The sequence below is a fragment of the Pholis gunnellus genome, assembly GCF_910591455.1.
Source record: "Pholis gunnellus genome assembly, chromosome: 6".
Taxonomy (NCBI): domain Eukaryota; kingdom Metazoa; phylum Chordata; class Actinopteri; order Perciformes; family Pholidae; genus Pholis; species Pholis gunnellus.
The window spans coordinates 11,869,543-11,893,272 of NC_136532.1; the positions used below are offsets into that span (position 1 = coordinate 11,869,543).

At 43.1% G+C, this 23,730-nt stretch overlaps 3 protein-coding genes across 3 annotated transcripts; 2 read left to right on the plus strand and 1 right to left on the minus strand.

The window, feature by feature from the left end:
• Positions 1 to 9,133: 9,133 nt before the first annotated feature.
• On the plus strand, positions 9,134 to 13,132 carry ficd (FIC domain protein adenylyltransferase). Its single transcript, XM_079160597.1, has 2 exons — positions 9,134 to 9,705; positions 9,829 to 13,132. Exons 1-2 carry the CDS (start codon positions 9,435 to 9,437, stop codon positions 10,908 to 10,910), a joined length of 1,353 nt encoding a protein of 450 aa, XP_079016723.1. The 5' UTR covers positions 9,134 to 9,434; the 3' UTR covers positions 10,911 to 13,132.
• Positions 13,133 to 13,143: 11 nt separating this feature from the next.
• On the minus strand, positions 13,144 to 20,637 carry sart3 (spliceosome associated factor 3, U4/U6 recycling protein; the record flags this gene model as incomplete). Its single annotated transcript, XM_079160593.1, has 19 exons — positions 13,144 to 13,330; positions 13,447 to 13,628; positions 13,727 to 13,879; positions 14,277 to 14,734; positions 14,831 to 15,002; positions 15,089 to 15,165; positions 15,261 to 15,373; positions 15,478 to 15,587; positions 15,996 to 16,054; positions 16,134 to 16,211; positions 16,307 to 16,414; positions 16,524 to 16,662; positions 17,639 to 17,794; positions 17,901 to 18,025; positions 18,516 to 18,621; positions 18,890 to 19,074; positions 19,166 to 19,270; positions 19,362 to 19,488; positions 20,437 to 20,637. The coding sequence occupies 19 exons, from the start codon at positions 20,635 to 20,637 to the stop codon at positions 13,162 to 13,164; spliced, it is 2,823 nt and encodes a 940-aa protein (XP_079016719.1). The 3' UTR covers positions 13,144 to 13,161.
• Positions 20,638 to 20,773: 136 nt separating this feature from the next.
• iscua (iron-sulfur cluster assembly enzyme a) lies at positions 20,774 to 22,497 on the plus strand. The gene is made up of 5 exons (XM_079160609.1): positions 20,774 to 20,955; positions 21,133 to 21,246; positions 21,327 to 21,437; positions 21,528 to 21,606; positions 22,005 to 22,497. The coding sequence occupies exons 1-5, from the start codon at positions 20,854 to 20,856 to the stop codon at positions 22,073 to 22,075; spliced, it is 477 nt and encodes a 158-aa protein (XP_079016735.1). The 5' UTR covers positions 20,774 to 20,853; the 3' UTR covers positions 22,076 to 22,497.
• The last annotated feature ends 1,233 nt before the right edge of the window (positions 22,498 to 23,730 follow it).

Consider the following 23,730-nt stretch of genomic DNA (forward strand, 5'->3'; position numbering starts at 1 on the left):
CAAACAAATGTCTTCATGTTTAAATTCTCAGAAAACCTTCAGAGGTTTTCTGACATTTCAATATCATCATAATGACCCTGAGTCCTCAACTTATTATTAATATAGAAGAATATTACTGCACAGTAAAATCATATTGCATGTGTGACACTGCGCGAGACTGAAGAAAAAGAGTAAATATGTTTAGCAATTGACTTCCCATGCTCATTAGAAGCTGTACAGTGCATTGTTCTGTATTTTCTTATTCAAAGTGATGTGATGAATGGATTATGAAGTAGGCACCAATATGTTTTCAGAAAATTGAGCTGAGATCAAAAGAGGCTCCATGAATGTTTATTTGACTTGTGATTTTGTTTAGAGGGAGGCGAAGGAAAAAGACAGACGGAAGAGGACATGCATTGACATATGTGAGTGTGTACACACATACACACTTAGGAGGATTAGAGCTGGCTGTTTGCACAGATGGACCAACATGGCTCTATGTCAAAACTTTACATTAACAGTATTTAATCCACCCAGACCACAGTGGGAGCAGAAGAGTTCATGTAGACTAGAGATACCTCTGCCTCGCATTAATGAGACAGTAGGACAACATCATCATCCCTGACTTCCCCACAGTATAACAACAATAAGCTTTTCATCCCACATAAAGATAAAAACGTTCCTGCCAGGAGCAGGCATAGCAGGTCTTCATCGAGTTCACTTCTGCTAATATGGAAAACTCCACATGCATATGCTGTAGCTTCCTGTAACAATTAAACCACCTAATGGTTTTTCCACATTGCAAGTCTCGCTGTTCTGTCATTGTGACAAACTAGAAATTCATGAGCTGGCAGAGACGAACTGCCAGTGAATCCCCTGCAGAAGTGGAGGTCATGTGACACAGGAGTAGCTGAGGAGAAAACACTGAAGAGAAAACATGAGAGCTTGAAAATAGCTGCTCTGCTGACCTTTGACCTCTTTGCTTTCACGGGAGGATACATCTTTAAAACAGAGCTGATGCCGACCGACAGGTCAGTCTGTATTGGGGACCTCTGATAGACATTAATACAGCTTGAGGGAAAGTAAAGTGCAAAATACAGAGATGAAGCAATACTACAATATTATAAAATGATCTATTATGGTTAGATTGTAAGTGTTTGTTCTCCATTTTTCTCTTCCTTTTTTTCATCCCTCTTTACTCTTCTTTGTTGGTGGATGTTTTTTATCGTTATTCTATTTGGAAAACAGTGACTGAATGACATTGCTGCATGACTTTTCTTTATCAACTAAAAAGTGACTTATAATTAATTAACTCTTTGGTAAAGGAAAATGAAAATAAATATATAAAATAAATATAACATATATCAGAAGGTTTATATCTTCTTTCATGTTGCCAAGTGCAGCATCGTATGTTGTCTCATTGTTGTCTAACTGAATTGAAAGCAGGCATCTTACAAAAAGCTAAGATGTCTTGACCTCTTTTTGGAGAATCCTCATAAATGTGTTTGTACCATAACACCAGTACTTAATCGTATTGCGCAGCACACATATTTTACATTAAAGGATTTGTGTGAAGACTAGCTTTTAGATCAGGGACATTTAACTAATGGGATTGAGTATAAATGTCATAAATTGCACAGCTATGATAATCCAATATGGCTCTGGATCTGTGGATTTATGTGATCATCTGTGTAGCTTTTAACCATCTAAATCCTGTTAGAGCAATCAGAACAGATCCTATGGGACTGAAAAAGTCAATTAACAACTCTTATTCTCAAAGTGACCCAGGCTCATGATCCAGGGATTTCTGCCTGTCATCACAACATTGGGTTGTGCCTTTTAGTTAAATATCAGTAAAATTCGTATATATGTAGCATCATATAAATCAGAAGAATGAGAGGATTCTTAAATTCTTCTATGTTTAAAATCTTTCTTTTGCACTAAATGCTGATGTTTAGCAGGTATGGATGGATTACTGAATGGGCAAAACAACCACGGATAAAAAAGAACTACAAGAACGTCAAAAGAATTACAAAGTGACAAGAAACAACTAAAAAGACCCATAAAATGATGACAAATAGACACAAAATCACAGAGAGATGCGTAACTATTACAAAGAGACACAAAAGTAGAGACTAAACAACTATAAAGCCTGTGTGTCTTGCTCCTATATGTTGGAGACGTGGTGGGGCCCCTTTGCAAATCTGTGCCCAGGGGTCTCATAATCCGCCCATGTTAGCAGGTGTTTACCTTGTTCATAATCTTAGTTTAGAGTGTTAGCATACTCACATGCGCTAAACACAAAGTCATTACATTTTCGGGTATTTGGTCATAAATCTGGACAAACCAGAATTTGGAGGGGGGTCACCAAGATCCTGAGAATCCATCCTGTGGGCATCCAATGAGATGTTTCAGTCTAGACCAAAGCCAAGCGGCTAGCCAGGCTAAAAACGACATGTGTTCAAGACAGGTGTTTTTAACTAATACTTGTATTTTTCTGATTAAAACCGTGTTGCTGTTCAGATCATAAAATTAACATTATACTGTTCACTTAGCTGTCACTGACCATTTGATTGGTAATTAGGGTTAACCTTAACCCTCCATGAAGCACAGCGACAACATTGATGATTGAATTGTGTCTTTTAAGGCAGTAGGCATTTAATGCAGACATTATGATGGACTTTTATAATATTGTATGTTTGTGTCTGACAGTTGGAGAGCAGTTTCACTGAAACAGTGAGATGAGTTTCTCGTGCCACAAAATCATGTTGGCATTTGCAAAGTCTCATAAACCACGAAACAGCTAAAGAGGAGCGCACTTAAGCAAACATTGTCACCCGGTAGTATTGTGTTAAATTGAATCGTGTTATAAGGAGCTATACTTTTATTTTGTACTCCCCCATGAACGTTACCAAAGAAACCAAACAAAGTCTCCGGCCAGTCATCGCTTGGAGGCTGAAGAAAATAATGAGCTGCCCACAGCTGCTGAGTCATCGCTGTGTGCTGAAAGATATGCCTGTTAGTGCTGGAATTGTTTGACAAAGCTGGCGGCTTGCACACCCCCTTCTCTGAGCGGCACAGGCCAGTGTGGACGAGAGACAATAAGTGAAACAGCAAGAGGAGCCCGAAGGAGGTCCCGGGTAATGACTTCCCCTCAGTGGAGACCTAATTATTTCTGTCTCTTGTCTTTCTAACAGATCATTCACTCATCTGTTGGGTCTGCTGTGGCCCTCCAGCAGGTGACCAGCCTGAAGGACCTGACCGAGCATGTGATACCGGGCCTGAAGGGAGAGCGTCTAATCTCAAGGTATATGTACAACTAACAAAACAAGCACATTGGACAATGTTGAACACATCATGCCTCACACCAAGACCACAGATCAGATACAAAAACCTGCCTGTCTATTCTACTGCCCCCAAAACAAACACAAATCATTTTGTTCAGTCATTCATAAAAGGTGTTTCTATGTGAAATGGCTCCCTTTAGTGCGTTGGGGCAATGAGAAAGAGGACAGACAGCTATATAGCATGGATTGAATAAATCATGGCCAGTCTCTCCAGGCTTTAGGCAAGAAGTCATGAGGAAAAGTCATCCACGCCGCCTTCTGCACAATCATTCAGTAAAATTAATTATCCATGATCCTCCTGGTTTATGTATTGCTGCAATTTATGGACTCTCTGCAAGATGTAAGTTCAGTCAGCCGACTGTATTCCTGCACAAAGTCTTCATGAAGCTCGTGGACATGATTGACTGTAGGACAGCTTCTTTAGGAAATCCCAGATAAGACACACGAGTGGTAGCAGCAAGTGTATGCAGTGCTTTGCAGCAGAGTTCAGAACAGAAGTGAGCAGGGGAGTGGGAGTGGAGAACCAACAGCTTATACAGACAACCTTATTGTGAAGGCTGTGTTGAATAAACTGTACGTTGTAGCCAGTAGAAGACTCTCAAGCCCCACTTGAGTAGTCTACCTGAACTACCTCTCAGACATTGATGTATCACGGACCAAAGGTCAGGGACGGGCAGACGTAACTCACAAACTCATGAGTAGCCTCATGCAATAATAGTCACATTATGTACGAAAACATTTTGCATGAACAAAGCATTCTTTTTTAAACAGTCTATTTCAGAAGTATTTTTATATGTAAGGAAGAGGCTGTGGATCACTGGATTACTTATTCAGCCATAAGCCATAAGCCATAAGCCTTTTAATTCTCAAAACTTAAAAATATGTAAGACTTATAAGAAAAAATCCAAATAAATGTTCATCATTCTACCTAATATGGATGATTCAGGCTGCTGAAGTGTCATGTTTTAACTGCAATGGATCTCCAACTAGATTAACAACCTTATGACCAATGCAAAAAGTGTCTCAAGAATCTATCAGAAACAGTTATTTTTACAAAACATATTCGCTAAGTTAGTATTGTTTAACTTTGTTGCATTGTTGATTGCAAACAAAAGTGATTTGTAATAATTTTTTTTTACTATCAATTGTTTGTATCTCATATGTTTGGTGTTGATGTATTTTATTGGGTGGAGTGTAGCGAAGATATTCAGCTTTATTTAATGTGTGTATCGAAGGCAAACATTTGTTGATTATATTTGGATAATGGCACCCAGAGGTCGTTCTCCCAGTGCAGGAAAACTGTGAAGATAGAGCTCCAGTAATTACCAGTTTGACACCTGGGGAGGCTACCACGTCTCTTCGCTTTCCTCTGACCTACTCTAACGACAGCAGAGGGGAGTCTCAGCATGCACAGGAGGAAAGAGGGAGATGGAGGAAACATCAGATTACTGTTGTTGTGAAACTGGGATTTAGAGCGTGTACACTGGTTATTTTGTTGCAGGTGTTTCAATCTCTCTGATTTCTTCCCGGATAGGCTGTCCTCGGCTCTCTCGTCACCAGTCAAAAACAGACGTCCTGACCTCTCAAAATCGTCTTGTAACAGCACCTATCAGTCTGCCAATGCATGTGTGGATCTTGCATTTTGGAGCAAACTCTCCTTTTAGATATTTTGTATGGTGACAGTCAAGGACAGTTGTGGCTCCCAGTGTCGCTCTCCTTCACTCTGTCATCCATTTTACGGCTCCCTCATCCCTGCTTTCTGAGCCATCCATACTCAGAGAGTGGAAAGAGAGCCACCATCCCTCTAACAAGATCCTCTATCTTGGACATCGGGCTCTGTCACCCAGAACAAAGCCCCTTCTCAGACAGAAAGGCAAGCAGGCTGATGGCTCCACAGAGGCTGGAGAGAAGAGCACGAGCCGGTATGGGAGGGGGCGAGGAGCCTCTGCCAGAGGGATTTATCTCCTGCCCTAACAGGTCATTTTTTCTAGGTGGACAGATGGATTTTCTACCTCTTGAAGCACAGTTCCAGCAAGTAGTTAAAAGACAGGGTGTCATTTTAACAGTCAGCGAGGGGCCACCTCTTGAGTGTGCTTCAAGTTAACGTGTCAGCTGGTGCGAGGATCATGCCGATGCATGAAGCAACCTGCTAATTAGCATACTCTGACAAATAGTCAGTGGAAACAACTGTTGTTGTTTGTTTTTTTCCTCACACAGCTTAATGAGAAAGCGTGTAATTCATGTTCCATGCATCACAGTCATTTAACAACACTGATAAGGAAGATAAAAGCACACTGCAGGAATGCATTACAGATAACAGACGCCTAACTTTTCATGAGACTGCTTCATTCTGACAATAATCCCAAAGTGACACGAGGCATTTAATTGCATAAACACAGCAAAAGCGAAATTAGCACTCATCATCACTGCAGACTCAGTTTTATCTGTTTCCACAGCTGAGGGGGCTTTAGCTCATATGAGCATATGCCAGATGGGCATAGAATTAGTCCACAAAATGACCCGAGGGCAGTTCATTTCATGCCATCATTTCTCCTTCTTCAGTCGCCCATTCTGCCATTTTTGTCCTTTTTCTCAACTAAAGCCGAGTCTGAACTCAACGGCGGCAGCATTTTGAGAAGTGGCAAAGATATCACTGCTTTTATGCCCGTCTGTGGTTTAAGCAACTGGACTGCAGCCAGATAACAGAATTGATGTCCCACACTAGTTTAGTGTCAATGAATTCTGTTAACCCTCAGTTTAAAGAAAACAGATCTTAATTCATTTCCTCTTCACTTTGGTGAGACCAAAATAAAAAAGGGGGTTTTCACTTTGAAGAAACTAGATCACAATCACAAAGGCAGCTTCATAGGAAACCTTGTTAAGCTAAATGGAAATTTACTTTTTCAAAACACAAAGCAAATAAAAAAATTCCAAAAAGATCTAAAAGTCACAGCGTGATCTGAAGATACATAATCAGTCTCAAAACGGAAACAAATTTTTTAAAAGGGCCCTTTTTAATGAGTTGGGTTAAAAATAAATTGTCAATTGTCCAAGCAGAAGAGGCTGAGATATCATGACTTGGAGTAGCCTTTGGGCTAAACTACAACAACAGTCCTATGTTTCCCATAATACAACAGAGGGCACCTTCTTTCAAAGTTGGGATAACTCTGATGACATCGTCATGACATCATCTGGATTATTTTCTCAGATTTGACAAAGCTCCTCCAGAAAACACACAGAAAACGGTATTCAACCTTTTACAGGCGTTGAAGTTCTCCTCATGGCGAGTAAACCTTGCAAGACTGCTGACCTCCTCAGAGAGCACTTCTGCATTTTAGTAAGCACATTTTCTGCACGACACTATAATATAAGAAGCTAATGCTCACATCAACACGGAACACCAAAATGAAGCCAGAACCTTCGTAGGCTCCCCAGATACCTGATCTGAGATAGCTGATCGAACCCTTTCTGTGAGGTTCTGGAGGTCAGAGTTTAAAGTGGATGATAAGACCATCCCCCAGAAAAGTGGAGTCTTCCCTCATCAGTGATGGTCTCACTGCAGTAGGACTGAATTAGTCTGAGAAGTGTTCTCACATTGCCTACTGTATATGTCCTTCTTTCTGCATTGGTTACTTTTTTGATTTTTTTACGTTATCTGTAGTTTTAGATCATTAAAATAACCAGTAATACACACTCATAGACCATGTTATCTGCATAAAAACATTTTTTTATATATTTATAAAGATGTATGGTTTTGTTATCAGTGACACTGTTCACTGCTGACACATTGCGTAAAAAACATAAATACGGCTTTTACTATTATTCATTACGGAATAAGTCTTCAGGAAGGGGAAGATCTGGGAAACGATTTGGTGTTCTGCTCATTTTTGTTGTAATAGAAAAAACACAAACAGTTGTTTTTTTTCTCATTGCACCCAGCAGCTGTGGGCCTGCATGTTTTTATGCATTATGGAGTGAAAGCTGCTTCCAAGCCAAAGAGTAATAATAAAAGCATGTTGGTGCAATGGAAAAATTATACAGCACTGAGTCTAATTTAAGCAAAAGATACTCGAAATTCAGAGCCAGTATCCCACAGGCAACTGTAAGTCGTCCCTCTTCAGTTAATCATTGGCAGCATGTTGATTAAATATTCCCACCTGGTTTCTTACTTTCTTTCATTGAATGAGAAATAAATGTAAACATACAGCCCCCTCTTTGCTTTGAGAGTTGGGTGATAGAGCACATGAATAACAGTAAAGAAATAATGCAGCATGGCTGCTCCATTATCCTCCAAGGTGAAATTGCTGTGGGTCAGAGCAGCACAGTGGGACTCTGTGGTGGTAAATGAGGTTAGTGCGCGGCTCCACAGCTCACTGTGAGTACAGTGTGCAACATGACTTGACAAATTTAACCCCCCCAAATTTCAGACAGACCTACTAAATCTTTAACTTCACACAAAATCATCCACATGGTTGTTCATTCATAACTTCCTCTGCACTGTCTGTGTGTGTGTCAGCGTGTTGCTGCAGTCTCAGCCTGTGTGACTATCAGCTAGCCTGCCATCTGCTGAAGATATGTATAATAGTGTTGGCTCTGGCACGAAGCCAGGAATCAATCCTCATCACCACAGGCTGTTCCCAGCTGGTGGAAATGTCCCAAAGGCATATTCACTATAAATAGACGACGTATATAAAAGTATAAATGTTTAAATAAAAATTCATGAAAGCTAACATAACTGAATACCAATGACAAATATAAACAGAACTGAAAGATTACCACATGTTAATAGAAAGAAGAAGCACATGGAGCTGAGCAGGAAGACGTTAATCTCCGCACAAAGCTTCATTAAAAGTATAGATTTCATTTTATGGCATTCCCAAACTGGATTGCATCAGAAGAGATCTTGATGAAAGTGGTTTTGAGGCCAAGAGTGCTACTGCAGTCTTCAGAGGATACCTGGCTGTTTGAATAACAGAGTAAGGCTGCCCTCTTCTGTTTGTTAGTATATTTATATTAAAATGAAAGCGGGAGGTCAACTGGGAGCAAAGCTTTAGCTGCATAATAAAAGAATACTGAGTATTTAAACCTAGCATGGCAAAAACAACTTTGTATTCAGTTCCTTAATGCAAATTAAGTAAAAGTAGAGCAAACACACGTTTTACTTCTCACTCCTAGAAAGTGAATAATGTTGGCGGACAATGCCACCAAGGCCCAATACCTGTTTTAATATGGATTTCGTCCTTTCCTTTAATACCTACTGACAAGAAAACTATGATAAGCCAAATAAAATGCAGATCAGTTTATTTTCTGTATCCAATAAATACCTGCTGGTATGTTATGGGAGGGAATAGCGTCCTGTGATGACCAGATGAAGAGCAAGAAGTGTCAAATTGGTAGGTTTGTTGTTTGAAATGGAAAAACTGGCTCGCCTACAATAACTGTGGTTATAGTAAATATGACCCCTAAAATAGGCCAGCTCCATTTGCACCACCTGTTTATTCCGATGTAATTGTGCTGCCTGTAAACATTGAGAACAACCCAACATGGTGGGCCACCTTCAGCAGAAACTCTGGAGTTGAAGGAGACACATTTTGTTGCTTTGGTGTCAGCGTTGCCTGAAAGCCTAAACTTAGGGAATCAGTTTATGTCCCTAGCCAATCAGAGACCTTTACGAACTATTATTTGTATTGCTGCGTTTTCAGCCAATCAGCACCACCCTTCAATATGTTTTGACCAATGATGTTCCAGGATGTTCAGACGTTCAGACCGAGGAAGTCGACGATGTTTAATGTGTCCATATTTTGTACACAACTGTTCCGACGAACGCGAACAAGTCAGCCGCCGGCGAATCGTTAATTTAGTCGGTGTTTTAGAGTTTCAGCTAAGAGTCAAAGTGACAAAGAGGTCAGTTGAGCTAAGGCTAGCTACCGTTAGCTCACTTACGAGCTGTAAAAGTTGGGTAACTGAGCTGAATCTCCTCGGCAGTGTCGGTAAGTCATGTTGACCATGTCTTCCTTCCTGTCAGCCGCCCTTCGGCTCTCCTAGCTGGGGTGGACATACATGGGGAACCGTATCACTAGAAGATGGAGGTTTTGACCAGGGCTTGTCATGGCTGCTGTGAATGTGTGTCGTTACACCAGCGGCCGTTTCCTCGGAGGATGGGGCCCGCTGCTGTGTGTCCTCCTCGGCTTTCTAGTGGCCGTCCTGATGCCCCTGGTGGGGGAGGAGGACCAGTGCTGCGCCGCCCTGAAGGGCTTCGCGCAGCTCCGCTGCCAGCTGTGGGGGAACCCTCAGCAGCCTCCAGCTGTGCAGTCCACCAGCCTCACTGTCCCCTTCACTGCGCTGGATGTGCTGCCTCTTAGGTCCAAGCCGAGCAAAGGTAACTCGGTACCGGGATGTTTAAGACAAGATTACGTTATGTGATACAACATGATCACTATATTACCTCTTTACTGTTTCACGTGTGTTGGCATTGACGCTGTCCTTCGTGTTCTGGTTGCAGATATGAAGCTGGAGGCCAAAGCGGCACTGCAGCTGGCTCTTGAGATGAGGAAACTGGGGAAGAGGGAGAAGGCTCACAAGCTGCTGGTTCATGCACTCAGCATAAACCCGGACTTTGTGGATGCCCTAACGGAGCTGGGGACCATTCTGGAGGAGGAGAAGGATGTCGTCCAGGCAGACCACCTCTACACCAAGGCCTTGGCCATCTCGCCATGCGACGAGAGAGCTCTGGTCAGCCGGGACCGAACTCTTCCCCTGGTGGAGGAGATTGACCAGCGTTACTTCAGCATCATTGACAGCAAAGTTCGCCGGCTCATGTCCATACCTAAAGGCAACTCTGCGCTCCGCAGGGTGATGGAGGAAACCTACTACCACCACATCTACCACACGGTGGCCATCGAAGGCAGCACGCTCACTCTGTCGGAGATCCGTCACATCATCGAGACTCGTTACGCCGTCGCCGGGAAGAGCCTGCAGGAGCAGAACGAAGCCATCGGCGTGGATTCAGCCATGAAGTACATCAACACCACGCTGTTGTCCAGAACAGGGACCATGACGGTCAGTGACATCCTGGGGATCCACCGGCGGGTGCTCGGACATGTGGACCCCGTGGAGGGAGGGAGGCTGCGCACCAGCCAGGTGTTTGTGGGCCACCACATCCCTCCACACCCTCAGGACCTGCAGAGACACATGCAGGAGCTGGTGCAGTGGCTCAACACCGAGGAGGCGCTGCAAATGCACCCTGTGGAATTTGCAGCCCTCGCCCACTACAAACTGGTCTACGTGCACCCATTCGTGGACGGAAACGGACGCACATCGCGGCTGCTCATGAATCTTGTGCTCATGCAAGCACGATACCCACCGGTCACTATCCGCAAAGAGCAACGGGCCGAGTATTACGCGGCTCTGGACACAGCCAACGAGGGGGATGTACGGCCGTTCATTCGCTTCATAGCCAAATGTACAGAGATGACACTGGACACGTTGCTGATTTCTACAGCGGAGCATGCTGTGGGGCTGCCGGGGACCAGCCAGGACCACGCCTGCCCCGACTGCAAACAGACCATCCCGATTCACAACTGAGCTGGAGACGAGAGGAGAATCTAGAAGCATCTTATTGGGTTTTGAATCGCCTCGTCCTTTTGTCCCTTATCACCCGTTGCTTCAGTTTGGGTTGTGGACTTGCTCAATTCATTGGGATTCTCCAGGATGTTGAATTGATTTAGCTGTTTCCTCACTTTTAGTGTGTAACCATATCCTCATAGGAGTAATAATGGATTTCTATTACCGTCAGAACACAATCTGAAGTTTGACTTCTGGTCATTTGAGATGCTTCAGTGAAGTGTGTGTAAACATTCAGTTGATTATCCATCTTTGGGATGAAGGTGATGTCTTGTAACACTGTAAAGCATTTTTTCATGTATATGAATATTTATTTTAAATTAAGTGTTCTAATAAACAACTGACAAACTTGTGTCATATCGGGAACAAAGATGATTTACTTGACTTTATTAAAACAAGTTTTAGACCAAAAAGAAATACACTTTTTTTCCCTTTTTTACAGAAACACAAAACACACGGGTATAAAATGGAAGATAATGAAACTAGCAGGTAAATAAATACTATGATTGAACATCAAACAAGTCCATTTAGTATTTAACTTTATACCAAATTCAAAACGTTGACTATAGAACTTATATAAAACAGGAGCAATGCACACAGACAGTCTTTTAGTATCGACATTAAACAGAAAGTGACTTCAGAGACCACACAGATATTTTTTTCACATTAGGCCACTGTGGTGAGAGCAATACATATAGCTTGTATTCCATCGGTTTTGAAAACATTTTATTTTTATTACAAATGATGGTGACCTTTTTGAAATGAATCTACTAAACATTATGTACAAACAATTGTTAATATCTAAACATGAAAAGTGGCCAACTGGTCGACTTCTAACATGAGAAAGCAGAAAAAACTGCATATGCTCATTCTGAGGGTGAAATCAACTACAGATTACAAAGAAAATCATATTCATGAAACTGTACTTAGCTTCCACGTTCACGTGTAATTTCTAGCATTCATAGTTATATCTTAACCCTTTTAACACAAACTAATTCATGCCTCCTAATTGACTCCTGCAGGGCTACAAGTACAACTATTTTTTTAAATTATTGATTAATTGTTTATTCTACAAAACTTGAGTAAACTGTGAAACATGCCCATCAGTTTCCTCGGGCCTAAGATGACGTCATCAAATGTAAATGTAATCCTATCGTGAGTCTTGAACCCAAATACACTAACAAAATGTAAGAGGGAAACAATTGAGATGCTGGAAACTGCCAGTAAATATTCTGCTGTTTGACGAATCTCCTCGACTGTTGGGCAAGCAGCTGCCAAAGCAGCCAATTAGACACATGTCTTCAGACTCATCAACAGCCTGCCTGAGTTTCACACGGTGCAGGGAATCGGGTTCATTTCCCTCTGAATCTCTCTTTCGGTACAAAGCACATAAATCAGACTTGTATAGAAAACTATATAAATGACTTGAAGATGTTTTTACCCTGAACAGACGGGTCACGCTAACAGTGATGTACGAATAAAGAGAAAGTAAATTCGAGCAGCTCTGTAAATATAACTTATCCAGCGTTAGCGGTGTGATACATTAGAACAGTTCTATACTGTAGTAACATGTCAAGATAAAGCCAATTAACTAATACTGGACTATAGATTTCATAGCATAACACTGAAGATGAATAGCAGATGGTAAATCACAGACTGGATTATGTAAAAATAATTAGAAGTTGTTCTATACTTAACAGAAATCCTAGGTTTCCTAAAAACATCTGACTGTAGAACATCTGTACACCCACACACCATCTATATTACACCACATCTGGACTTTTGCATATAACCTTCAAACAACATTCACAAGGTTGGCTGTTAAGAATATTTATATATAAAAATACTCCCCCGTCTGCTTCTCTCAGGTCCCGCCCACGCACACAACAAAAGACACTTTGCAACAATTTTAGATACAGTCTATTTACACACAAATATGATAGTTATTTTTAATAAAATATCCGCCAAGACACCTTCAAACAAACCGAATGAAAACAATCCGTCACACTGGGGAAAAGTCTCGGTTGAAAAGGCTTCCTGATGGAGGGCAGGAGCTCGGCGATTAAGGCATATCTCGCAGAGCGGATGATGAGAACAAGACTGAGATTAAAGGGAAGCCGGGTAACCAATCACAGAAAAGTAAACACTAATTTGTTAAGGACACGAGATGGCTTTCAGTGTGAAGGCGGTCACGATTCTCTCGCTCGTCTCCTCACTTGCTGAGAAGCATCTTGGCAAAGTCTGAATTCGACAAAGGTTTCATCTCTCCGGCTGCTGCCACCTGCTCAGCCGCAGTCCCGTTCTCCGCTTTGCCGACTAGCCCACTTTGCCGGTGCAGGGAACGAGGGAGCAAAGAGAGCTGGGTGCGTCCTCTTCCTCTCCTGGGAAAACAAAAACAAAGAAAACAGCTTTGTTTCTGTACGGTCACTGCTCACAGAACGGCAGACTTTCACAGCATGTCAGTTGGCATGAAAGAGAAATGTGCCAGTAAACTTACGCTCCAAAGACCTGGCGAGGCATGTCCATCATGAGCCTGTTGGAACCGGGTTTATCCAGGTTCCTGCGAGGAGGGTTACTTATGGCGACACAGATTGTGTTGTCCTCGACACACGTGCCGTCCATTTTCAGAACTGCCTGAGAGGCCTGGGCTTCATCTGCAAACTCAACATATGCCAGACCCTGCAGAGCCACAAGGGGGTCAAAGGTGGTAATCCTTAGTGTGATCAGGACTATTCTTAGCCAAACATCTGGACACCGTCCTCCTCCTAATGTCTCACCTTGGGTTTCCCTGAGCGATACGTGACCAGGCGGATATCTTTGATGGTGCCGTGGCTTTTGCAAAGTTCCTCCAGTTGCTCTTTATTGCACGAGAACGGCAGCCCAGAGATGAAGATCTTTTGTTTCTCCATGGCTGTTTGGTATTTAAACACCTACGCAGACATGAATGGTAAGTGGTCACTTCTGCAGAGTTCAGCAAGTTAAATTTAACATTATTATTACCACAGAATTCACTTTAACACTGGTCTATTGTTACAGTACAGTAGTGACATTATAATCTAGAATTGTTGATTATTACACCACATTGTTTTTAACAATAATTCCTAATAATATAATTAAATTACTGAGGCGTGAACCGGGATAAGTGGCATGAAATGGAAAAAAACAATTAAGAATGACACATTCAAGGCAACAGAAAATATTTGAGAATTTGCTAATTAAATTAGGAAAATTCAGATTATTTACGCCTTTTTTTAAAGTATTTTCAAGACCTGCAGATACTCTGGTTATATAATATATAAAAAACAAACATGTTGTGTTGATATTTACCTTAAAGTCAGGATTTTTGTTTTTGTCTACACAAGGCGACACAAACATGGGCCTGCCCTCCACCTCCCGTCTGTCCAGCTTCAAGGCTTCGGCGACGGACACCGTGGATTCAAACTGGATGTAGCCGTAGCCTTTGAAGGTCCCTTTGGTGGCGAACACCGGGCGGATCTGTTTGATGGGACCGCAGGTCTCAAACAGCGTCCTCAGCTTTGCCTCGGGCTCCTCCAGGGTGTATGCCAGGTTGCTGATGAATACGCTGCTGTTGTCGTTGCGAAGCTCTGGCTTGTCGTCGTCGTCGTTGTGTTTCTGGACAGCGGCCGCAGCTCCTTGCTGGCCTCGTTTATTGCCGGTCGCAGCAGGCTTATAGCCGGGGGGAGCATTCCTCCCAAAGAGCCCCGCCTCGGTCTCCATGCGCTCGTCTGTGGTTTGGTCCCCGTTTCCTCTGTGCCGTTTAGTAGCTTGTTCCGTTATAAAAAGGGAAAGAGACATTAGCAAACACATCACTTCTCAAGTTTTTGCTGTAAAGGTTTATCATACAAATCATCTTCATTCACCAGATTTATCATTCCACTGATCGTGATAATCATCCTGCTCGGCTTTCCTCTTCTCCCCAGCTCGAGTTCCCTTCTGGACCTTCTTCTGAGCCTTCTTGTCTCCCTTGTTCTTTCGCCGCTGATCAGATTTGTCCTCCTCCTGGCGAGCCATGTTGGCCTCTTTCTCAGCAACCTAGCAGATGGTCGGAACATGGCAACATCAGCCAAAAGCAGTTGAATGACACACCCGTCCAGTGCAACGCTGATAGTTGCTCCTACCTTTGCTCGTTGCACATTAATCCTGTTCAGCCGGGTCTCCGTCTTCTGCACCGCCACGTCCCAGTCCTCAAGAGAACCTGTAGGGGAGGACGCAAAATACAGAAACGCACTGTAAATCATGAAAATCTTCTTTGTTTTTAGGTTGTGCTTGGTGTTATTAATTGACCCTCACCTTCAACCCTCTCGAATGTGAGCAGGACTTCACTCACATGCTCAGGGTAGTCTGCGGTGCACTGAACTGCTCTGTGGAGAGCTTTCCGACAGTGAACAGGGTCTCCATAGGACCTACAGATACAGTAAAAGATAAATAAATAAACCTCAAGGCTAAACGATATCAGCACGTCACTTCAATTATCTTTTTTTACCACTCAAGACATTGATCGACATACCTTTCAAGGTTATAGTACTCCAGCCACATGTTGGCATACTTGGCGTTCCCTTTCGTCATGATACTGTCCCACAGCTCTCTGGCTTTCTGGATGTTCTTGCAGTGGAGGGCCTGGAGGGGAGAAGAGGGGAAAAAAGATGAGGACTGTTTCCACATGACACATGTAACAGTGTGGAACACATGTAAATAATATCCTTCATAGTATAATTGAACTACAACTGTCACATTTTGAGAAAAGTAAAGCGATGCAATAGTAACTGGTCCTGTAGTCCTTCACCACGCGACTCAATGGGCCTTAAGTTGTAATTATGCCTCACGGTGATTTGTATATCATTGAGTACTTGTATACTTGAGATATTACTCGGTTTAAAAAAAGACAAGCACATTGCCTCTGACTTATGATTTCACTGGCAAGACAATAATAACTGAAATCAGTCAAAATAACACAAAAGAACGAATAAACACATACAAACACAATTCAACATCACAGAAATTCAACGCGTGAAAATGTTTTTTTACCTCTATCCTCGCCCAGATCTGCATTATGATACAAGAAGGATCTCCACTTTCACCAAATCCTACAACACAATGAATTAAATGAAAACCAAACCAAGAATACCACAAAACTAAAACTCAGTCGGACTAAAATCCACCTACTTTCTTCCACATCTTGCTTCATGTAGTCTAGAGATCGAGAGAAAGCTCCTCGCAGCTCCTCCAGCTCTTTACTTGATTCTGAAAACAAACAAACAAACAAAGGGAACAATGAGTGAACTCAAACGAACTTTCTCAACAAAGACAAATTGTGTTTCACACAGAACTGCTCTCACCTTTGCTGAAATCCACACGTCTCCGCAGGTAATCGAGGTGTGCCTGCCAAATGTCCACATAATCCGTGGCTTGAATGAAACCTGCAGTCAGCGCCTTTTCAAAGACATCTGTGAGGAAGACAATGACACTGCTATCGGGTCTGGGATATATATACATATACTGTATATATACACACACACTGTATATAACAGCTTCTCGCTGCACTCTAGTCGTTACCTGAGACTGTGGGATGGTCCGCTCCATGCCTCTCCAGAGCCAGCAGGTAGCTCTTCCACAGACCCATAGTCCAGGGGCAGTTCCTGACTGCACGTTCATGAGTGGAGAGAACCAGGTCTTTGATCTTCAGCTGACGGTCCTGTAGAGTCCACAGAGAGCAAACGACAAAGAGATTAAAATGATCTGTAACAGAGCTGAACGATTTATTACTGAAGATGTAATGAGTCACTTCTATACGCATATATACATATATATATATACATATATATATATATATACATATATATATATATATACATACATATATATATATATATACATACATATATATATATATATATATATATATATATATATGCTACTAAACACTGAAGAAACCAGCCAAACCTTTAATATTGAAATATGAGTCGTACAGAATCACATTTAATCAAACGGGGATTTGACCACTTTAACCTCTTCCACACTTTAACCTCCAATTTCTGGGTTGAAAACATTTTAAAAGATTGAATAAAATTGGTCCAAAAACCCTTTAAAATACCACATTAAGTCACCAAGACCTCGAGGAATGTCATGGAAAACCCATGCTGTGATCTGGTATCAAAAACTTTTTTTCCGGTTGGATGTCGAGCCCTGTTTTTAAAACCGAGTGTGCTACATCCTTTGAAAGAGGACGCCAGCATCCTAGATGAGATAAGAGGTTAACCATTACTTTGATAAAACTGTCTCCATACAAGACATGACTACTTTAACAACACAGAGGCCACGAGGTAATTCACCGGAGTAGAAATGAGAATCCTTGTATCGAGTAAAATGATTATCAACCTGGTTATTGTCAAAGTTTAGTGTTTAAAATGTCAGAAACTACATTACAAAAATGAAAATTAAATCTACTTCAAGAGAAGCTGTTTGGAGAAATTGGAGAAATTTACCAAGATAACCTCGGTGGAACATTCTGACCCTAGCTGTTAAGCTCTGGCTGGCAGACGATGGAGTTGACTGATGGAGTCAGTCCAGGAGGCAGTGCCATGTGAAACCAGTCCAAACGCTACACAGTAAACATTACAGTCCGACTGGGAGCCCTTACAGGACAGCACCAAACACTGACCGATACTCACAAGATATATTGTGCATTTGGCCCACATGTCGGGTACGAGGCAGTTCTCTGCCAGAGTCCGCTCGAAGATCATCTGGATCCGTGCAGGGTCGCCCTCCTTCAGTTCAAAGTCAATGTAGGACTGATACTCTGCCAGCTTAGGAGGTTCTGCTACCATCTGCAGCAAGACAACAGCACGCAGACAATGTGCATAAAAAAACTAAACAATGCACTTACAAGGAGGACAACTGCAGCAGACAGAACTATCACTTCAAGTCAGTCACCAGTGCTTCTTCAAAAGGTTTGCACTTCGCCATCTGCTGCAAAGCCTTTTTGTACTGATGTATGACCGTCTCAGCCACCCCGTCTTCAGACCACTCCTCATACTCCGCATAGGTGGACTCCATGTCTACAAGGCAACGGAGCACAATGTTCTCAAAGTTCAGACATTTCTAAACATCGTCGATAAAGATATTCACACCACACACAGTATTTGGAGTAACATTGGAAAGTATTGCTTTTATGTTAGCGTGTTCACTGTATACTGTCTCGTACTTAAGTGAATAGGTCAACACGTGAGATGTTTAGACAATAAAGGAGTTGAAACACTACAGAAATGCCTCTGGTCCCCATTCAGCTGGGACAGAAAGAAGACAGCACAATACTAGACCATCTGGCTACATCTCGCCCACTCCTGCAACAAACTGAAAGCGTGGTCACAGACCGAAGAGGAGTGTTCTCTTTCTAAATCTGTATCTCATTATTTCAGAAGCCACACCACAACCATGCCACACTTAACTTATCCAACAAGGAAGCATTACCATTTGAAATAATTCCCAGTTTTTTTTTGACATACGTTTTACAGCAGCTCGTCTGGACAGAAGAGGCGTCACGCTTACCCATTAAGGGGACGGCCAGCTGGCGACGAAACAGTGTATGGATGCGCTCAATCTGAGCTTTCAGCCGCTCCTGCTCCTCACGACTAAGAATCCTTCCATGGGGAGGCTGGGAGGAAACACAGCGGAGAAAAGGCTGTCAGCCTTTAGCTAATACACAGGAATTCAAATTCAGCATTTACGGTATATGTATTCATTAGTAAAGTGAGAGGATCATCGTTTAAAAACATACTTTGACACAACATTAACCTGAGAAAGGAGGATTGATATTACCTGCAAATACACAATACTGCTTTTTGAGAGCAAATATTGAAACAGCGACATAATCGGAGCATATATCCGACCAGCGATGAGAACCGCGTGATTGAAACACAAACCTGTACTGTGGACAGAATGGCGTTCTCAAACTCTCTGTACGCTTCCCACACCGCCTGTCCCTTGGTCACGTGAAGCCCCACGGCCGTCACAGCTCTCTCGAAGATGGATCTCACTTTGTCCATCCCACCCGGTGAGCCCATGCCACCAATTGAGTACTGAGCATATTCAAGCCAGATATCTGGACCTGGGTACAGCGACGTGGAATTAAATGTTAAAAATCCAGAATTCACTGAATGTCAAATCAAAAGCAGTTAACAGTGGTGGGATGCACTCACAGATGTAGTCTTTTACAGCCGTCTCAAAGAGTTCATACACTTTCTCCCGGTTTGGCTCCTCTTCAGTCAGACGGATTTCATCCTTGAGCCAATCGAGCCAGATCTCTGTAGGGTTCAATAAAATGAGGTTTCAGTTGCAAATAATGGTCGGAGCTTTTGTCAACTGAGCCAAACACTGTATCGGACATGCACCAACCTTCAGTGAGTGGGAACAGTTCACCCATTTTCTCCCTTGCCTTTCGCAGACGGAGAAGTTCTCCCTCCTGCTTCAGTAGTTTGATGAGATCAACGTGGCAGTTGTAGTCGAACGCATTGATTGACAGCTGAAAGAAATAAAATAAAATTAAACATATCCTAAATAACACATGCATTATATTATAGCAGTGACTTAGTACCACTTCCAAAGAAAATGTCACATCTCACTTATGACACATAGATTCAATCATGACATCATCTATCTAACAAGTTTATTAACGCAATTAACACAATGTTAAACAAAAAATGTATACAATCTGCATTTCTTTGACACTCAGTTGTTGAGTTATTAAGTTGTTCTTAGCTAACACTAATCTAATGCACAGACTGAAGCCTAAAAAAGGACCATGAGGTTGAAAATCAACATTATGACAACACTTGTCAGTATAACCTTCCTGAAGGTGGGATTTTCTGCAGTGTTATCCTTTTAGCCTATATCAGTTATCAGCAACGTGTACCTAATACACTGAGTGTAGTAATGTTATAAATGTAGTTTCTCTTAAGTGTGTTAGTGGAAGCAAAGACTCCAGCATCAACTGCATCATTGCAACAGATGTAACGCTACTGCCAAACATTGTTGTGAGAGGTTATTAATACAGCAGATTAAACACTTTAAGCGTGCCGCACAATACAGTTAGCACAATATGTACTTTATATGTGCACGTGTACTTTCTAACTGAACTACACTGAAAGCTGTAACGTCCCACTGGACTGAGATAGTAAAGAAAAAGGCGCGTGTAGCACGAGAAGCCATTAGCATCACAGATTAGCAGGTGAGCTAATCACGACGGCTAGGTTATTGAATGACGTCGTATCATACGCGCCTAATTGTTTAGACAACAGCAGCTGTGTGTTGTGTTTATTGCTTCCATTAAACCAGAGCAGGACAGAACAGCTGGTCATTGTGAAGCGTTGCTGGTTCGTTGTAGCTAACACTGTTTACCGTTCCCACCCATTCATTCTCGTTAGCTCCTCAGCTAACGTTCGTGAACTCAGCTTGGTCGCTGGTTGATTACCTGCTCCTCCAAACGTTGGATCTCTGCTTCATTTTCTTTCTCGTCTTCCGACGAATTGTCCTCTTCCTCTTCTGAATTATCTACTCCCATACCGTCCCCCTCCTCTTCTTCGTCCGATCCCATGTCTCTCTTCTCCATCCCTGCGTCTCTCTCCTCCATGTCCTGCAAATGCGTTTGTTCTGCGTTGCTCGATGCTGCCATGTTGGAAGTCTGTCTGCCTGGTAACAACCCACAAGAAGGAGTATCGTGAGAGGTGGAGCCTGAACGCACCGTGGACCCACTGGCAGTGCTACTGTTAGCCGCTAGTAGGGGCTCCTTCCTCGGCGATACCTTCCTTCTTCGCATGTTTGTCAACAGAGAGTGGCCGTCCTCTCTCGTGCTCACTCGTTGATTTCCGGTGAACATCGGTACTTCGACATGGCGATTGTCTCTTTACGAAACTCCACGTCCGCGCTGTTGTTGTTTACCAGACGGCTATTGAGACCGGAGCTGAATACTCTCTGTTCATATCACATAAAGGTAACTAATCAAATGTGCTGCTAGCTCGTCATTGCAACCAATGGATGCCACGTGCGTTTTATTCAGTTATGTAACGTTACGTGTGTTGACAGCAGCTAGTTGTCTGATCTTGTCAACTCTCAAAACAACAACGCAGTGATGTAACGTTATCATCTTTTGTTGGTCACGTTCTTCAAGGTGGTGGACCACTATGAAAACCCAAGAAATGTGGGAAATCTAGACAAAAACGCCAAGAATGTGGGGACCGGATTGGTGGGTGCACCAGCCTGTGGCGATGTAATGAAACTACAGGTACGGTGGAGGTCAAATGCAGCTGTCACGACTGCCCACTTCCTGTTGTACAACCAGGTTTGATTGTGTATTGTTTTCAGATCCAGGTGGATGAAAATGGCAAGATTGTTGATGCAAAGTTCAAGACATTCGGCTGCGGATCAGCCATTGCTTCCAGCTCTCTTGCGACAGAGTGGGTGAAGGGGAAGTCGGTGAGTTTGTATAACACTGAGGAAAAGGAAAGTGGAATAATAGCTTCACAAGTCTTTTGTTTTTTGTTGAAGTCTGCTTTCGTCCTGTAGGTTGATGAGGCTCTGAAGATCAGGAACACTGACATTGCCAAAGAACTCTGCCTTCCGCCAGTCAAGCTTCATTGTTCCAGTAAGTTCTTCATCAAAGACCTGAACGCTTAATAAATAGAAAGATGGACGACAAAAAGAAAAATCCAAAATGTCGGTTCACGGCAGGCCACTTGAGCACCGCCAATGCTCCTTTACAGACAATACTGAAACTCTACTGGAGGAATGATCACCATTATCCCAAAAGATATTCCCTGCTTTGGTGTTTCAGTGATGGTGGTGGAGAGCACTGTTTAAAGTTTAAAATGCCCAAGGCATGCCCAGTTTTCATACATTTTAAACTATTCAGTTTGCTGTTTCTCAACTCACTTCTTAAGGTTTTCCTATAATTTTTTAACTGGCTGAAAGTTTCTTGGTAGAATAAATGCTTAATTTCATGCTCAAAGTGCCTCTAAAACCTCCTCATTCTCTTTATTTCAGTGCTTGCAGAAGATGCCATAAAAGCAGCGCTGTCGGACTACAGAATAAAACAGCAGGACAAGAAGGAGTAACAAGTGCACGCCAGCAGTTAATGAGTTATTAACTTGGCTATTATGTCTCAGTACCAGCCATGTAATGTTTCTCTGCAGAGCTGTTTGGAAGATTGGTTACCATAATACTACATCACATCGTGCAGCCTCTTCTGGGAGTGATAATCCCCTTTAACAATCTCTTAAAACATAGCAGATGTTAATGGTGTTTCCTACACAGAACACAAAGGAGGTCATGAATCAGAAACTACAGTCCAGGGTGTGTCTTTATTTTATTTTTGGCATTTAGGCAGTATTTGGCTATTTGCTGATCCCACATGGAGGATTCCGTTTGTAAATGCAGTTAGGTCGGCAGCTTAAGTACATTTACAAAATCACGATACAGAATATTGTGTGAGACTGTGTGCTTATTGTGACTCAAGTTATTAAAAACATTTTCAGTGCGTCTGTGCCGATCTCATCCACCAGAGCCTACATCAAGCGGCGCCACCCTCTGTTGGCGCAAAAGTACTTTTTTTAGTACAAGCAGCACTGCCAGCATGAGGAGAGTTACTAACACGCATAACACAACGAGCAGAGCGATGACCACTGCAGAGTCTTGTTGTGTGAGGGGTTGCGGGTTGCGAGTGGGCCAGAGTGCATCTCTGTTTGTGGAGAGCAAAGATTGTGTCCCCTCCGCTGAGGTTGCATTAATCTGTGGGGTCCGACCTGTGATGTTGTCTCTGTATTTCTGTTCCTCATCAGGGGTAGGAGTAGTGTTTTTTAAATGGGGTGGGCTGACTGATTGTGTTTTATTTAGGGACAAACACTCCTCATAGGTAAGGGTCTCTAAAGAGTAGTGACTAAGCAACACACGAGTCTTATGAACATCTTTGAAAGGAAGTCCCACAGTGGTTTCTTGTGATTTCTGCCCTGACAAGCTTCCCAAATACCTCCTGTTTTTAAATGAGCTTGGTCCTGTGGGCTCCACCGCCAGCGTCTCCAGCTTTCCTTCCAGTGCTGAGTTAAGGTCCAGTTGGTGGCTCCTCTCATTTGGCTTCAGGACACGAGGACAGATAGCCATGACGGAGAGGTTCAGGAGCAGGCGGTGAGCAAGATGGACCGGCTCGGTGCACACCAGGTCTGTGGCCATCCTCAGCCGACCACTCAGCAGCCAGCGGTAAAGATACAAGATGTCACACTCGCACACCCACCGGTTGTTTGCGAGGTCCACAGATCGGAGACGTGGCAGGCCGTCAAAGGCGCTCTCTGGGACTGAACGAAGGCAGTTGCTGTTGATCTTCAGGACCTGCAGGTTGACCAGAGCAGACAGCGAGGGCAGGTCCAGGACAGAGATGCAATTTGCAGAGAGGTCTAAATGGGTCAGTGATGGAGGAAGATTCAGAGGGAGGCTTGTAAGCCTGTTCCCCTTCAGAGTCAGGACCTCTAGCTTGTTAAGACCCAGGAGTGCCCCGGGTTGAATGGCACGGATGCGGTTGTCCTCCAGGTCCAGGCGAGTGAGATTCCCCAGTTGTCGCAGGGCGCCTGAGGTGATATAAGTGATGCGGTTTTCTTGCAGCAGCAGGGACTCCAGGCTTGAGGGCAGGCCGCGTGGGAAGCGGGCCAGCAGGTTATGACTGAGGCTCAGCTCCTGCAGGTCGGAGAAGGGCCGAAGTAGGTGGTCCACGTTACAGAGC

Excerpts from the sequence above, each read along its gene's own strand:
- ficd (XM_079160597.1), top strand. The coding sequence starts at position 9,435 with ATGGCTGCTGTGAATGTGTGTCGTTACACCAGCGGCCGTTTCCTCGGA. Across the intron at positions 9,706-9,828 it reads TAGGTCCAAGCCGAGCAAAG|ATATGAAGCTGGAGGCCAAA; the intron begins GTAACTCGGTAC and ends TTCTGGTTGCAG.
- iscua (XM_079160609.1), top strand. The coding sequence starts at position 20,854 with ATGGCGATTGTCTCTTTACGAAACTCCACGTCCGCGCTGTTGTTGTTT. Across the intron at positions 20,956-21,132 it reads TCTGTTCATATCACATAAAG|GTGGTGGACCACTATGAAAA; the intron begins GTAACTAATCAA and ends ACGTTCTTCAAG. Across the intron at positions 21,607-22,004 it reads AGTCAAGCTTCATTGTTCCA|TGCTTGCAGAAGATGCCATA; the intron begins GTAAGTTCTTCA and ends TCTTTATTTCAG.